This window comes from Psammomys obesus, unplaced genomic scaffold, assembly GCF_907164565.1.
Source record: "Psammomys obesus unplaced genomic scaffold, mPsaObe1.curated_primary_1811, whole genome shotgun sequence".
Taxonomy (NCBI): Eukaryota; Metazoa; Chordata; class Mammalia; order Rodentia; family Muridae; genus Psammomys; species Psammomys obesus.
In genome coordinates this window covers 1,530-4,000 of record NW_026591217.1, presented here as the reverse complement: position 1 = coordinate 4,000, position 2,471 = coordinate 1,530, and the positions used below count along the sequence as shown (strand labels likewise).

The 2,471-nt window shown below is 37.5% G+C and overlaps 1 protein-coding gene across 1 annotated transcript; it reads right to left on the bottom strand.

Annotated features, from left to right (window-relative positions):
- Window positions 1–719: 719 nt before the first annotated feature.
- LOC129679116 (olfactory receptor 10AG1-like) lies at window positions 720–1,698 on the bottom strand. Its single transcript, XM_055610038.1, is given in 3 exon segments — window positions 720–1,180; window positions 1,183–1,473; window positions 1,476–1,698. Coding segments are annotated over 3 exon segments (975 nt in total).
- Window positions 1,699–2,471: the final 773 nt, after the last annotated feature.

Sequence of the window (2,471 nt, the reverse complement as noted above, 5' to 3'; positions counted from 1 at the left end):
TTATAAAAACTGCATGGTACTGGCATAGAGACACTTGGTTTTAAGCATCTTCCCTAGGCTCCTCCACTAAGGACCATGCCATGCATGGCGATAACCTTTACCTCCACTGGCTGCTCAATTTCCAGTGGGTTCTCTAGTAATGGATACAGGGTTATTTCTGACTTGAACTCAGTGGTAGGCTTTCTGATCACCTCCCCCTGGTGGGGGGGGGGGTGCAGCCTTGTCAGGCCATAGAGAAAGATGATGCAGCCAGCCTTGATGATAAGCTAGGGTCAGATAGAAGGGGAGGAGGTCCTCCCCTATCAGGGAACTAGCGAAAGGTATAGGGGGAGAAGAGGAAGGGTGGGTGGGACTGGGAGGAGATGAGGGAGGGGGTGCAGCGGGAATACAAAGTGAATAAATTGAAATAAATATATAAATAAAATTAAATTTAAAATAAAAAGAAAACTGGTTTTTATCTCTCTAATAACATATCAATTGCAAATAAGCTCCTCATGGGAGAAGCTCATTATGCCCTACTCCCTGGTGCTTCAATGTTGACTCCAAAAAGGAAAGATTGTTTTAATTTCTTTCTGTGTTACTATAGGGTCTCTTAATGAAACTTAGTCCAACAAAGGTCACTTGACATGAAGTACAATAATTGAATAGTGCAGAAATAAAGTTTACAATTCTGCTGTGCTCTACCTACATGTAAAACATACAAAAATATTTTTATAATTTTAAGTGTTCCCCTATGTTGATAACTTAGTTTGTAATTTTCTCAGTGCTACCATGATGTCCTTATTCCTCAGTGTATATATAATAGGATTCAACAGTGGGATCAAAATAGTGTAGAAAAGAGACAGCAACTTTCCCAAGCTTTCTGATTGATATGCTTTTGGTTGCACATATGTGATAGTAGCTGTTCCATAGAATAAAACCACAACTATCAGATGAGATGAGTAGGTGGAGAAGGCTTTAGATCTTCCTCCAGCTGATGACAATTTCAGAATGTTCCAGATAATCTTGCCATAGGAGACAATGATCAGCAGAAATGGAACCATGATAAACACCACTGAAGCAATATAGATTGCTAAATCATTCACAAATGTGTCTCCACAAGCAAGTTTCAGTAGAGGGAGAATATCACAGAAAAAGTGATTAATTTCATTAGATCCACAATAACACAAAGAGAAAATTTGTAAGTTTGTCCAGTCACAACTGGAATGATACAAATCCAGCAAGCAGCCACTAGCTGCACACAGAGCTTCTTGCTCATGACCAAGGGATAGTGCAGAGGATTGAAGATCGCCACATAACGGTCATAGGCCATGACTGTCAGGAGGAGGAACTCCATGCCTCCAAGCATGATGACAAAACAGAGTTGTACAGCAGAGGACAACAAGGAAATAGTCCCTTTTTTGGTACATAGGTCCATAAGCATCCTTGGGATGGTGACTGCTACATAGCAGATTTCCACAAAAGAGAAGTTGAAAGGAAGAAGTACATAGGGGTCTGCAGAGCAGGGTCAATTCTTGTTATTAGTATTATAATGCTGTTGCAGATCAGAATAGACAAATATATGAACAAAAATATCCCAAACAGCATCCACTGGAGATGGGGGACATCAGAAAATCCTAAGAGAAGAAATTCTGTGCTTGTAGTATTTGAATTTTCTGTTTTAATTTGCTCTTCATGTGTAGATGAAACAAATTTCATATGTTTGCTGAATTTGCTTCTTCAAGTCCACCTTTTTTATGTTCGCTTGATGAGATGGGTGGACATATTTATATGTTCTTTTAAACAGTCATTTACCATAAATTTGCCTTTTAACTAAGCATGAGATTTTCAACATTAAAAAAGGACTGGTTTGTGACTAAAATGCACCCATGACATGAGATATATTTTACTAGATTCCACTACATTTCAGCAATGTTTTGAGATGCATGCATTGTAGGGAAATTATATCTTTGCATTTTTTGAGTTAAAAGTGAGATTTTATTATAAACTTAAAAATATTTTGTGTTTCTATATTACTTTCTTCATTTTTATCAAAACAAAAAGCTTTAAATGCACAAATTTTATTTTCAGGTTTGTTTTTTTTTTTAGTTCTTTTTCAAAAGAAGTTTTCAGTCTTTTATTGCAAAATCCACAGGCTATAATGCTGGACACCTAGAGAGATGGTTCCATGATTAAATTTTCACAGCTTTCAGCCTGCAGCATGCCAGCTTGAAAACCAAGAGTCACATCTCTATAAATCCAAGTAAATGCAATATGGGTGTGGAGGCCTTTCTATGAATCATCTGCCAAAGATGGAGACAGGATCTACATCAAGCTGCCATCTCCCTGAATCTGGGTTTGATCCTGAAATCAGGCTTCAACAAGTTAAGCAGAAGAGTAATTTGGAGTTATTCATGATATTAAAACCTCATCTCTATGGATATGCAACCCATAGACATGAAAAAAAATAAAGAAAGAACAACAACCAAAAA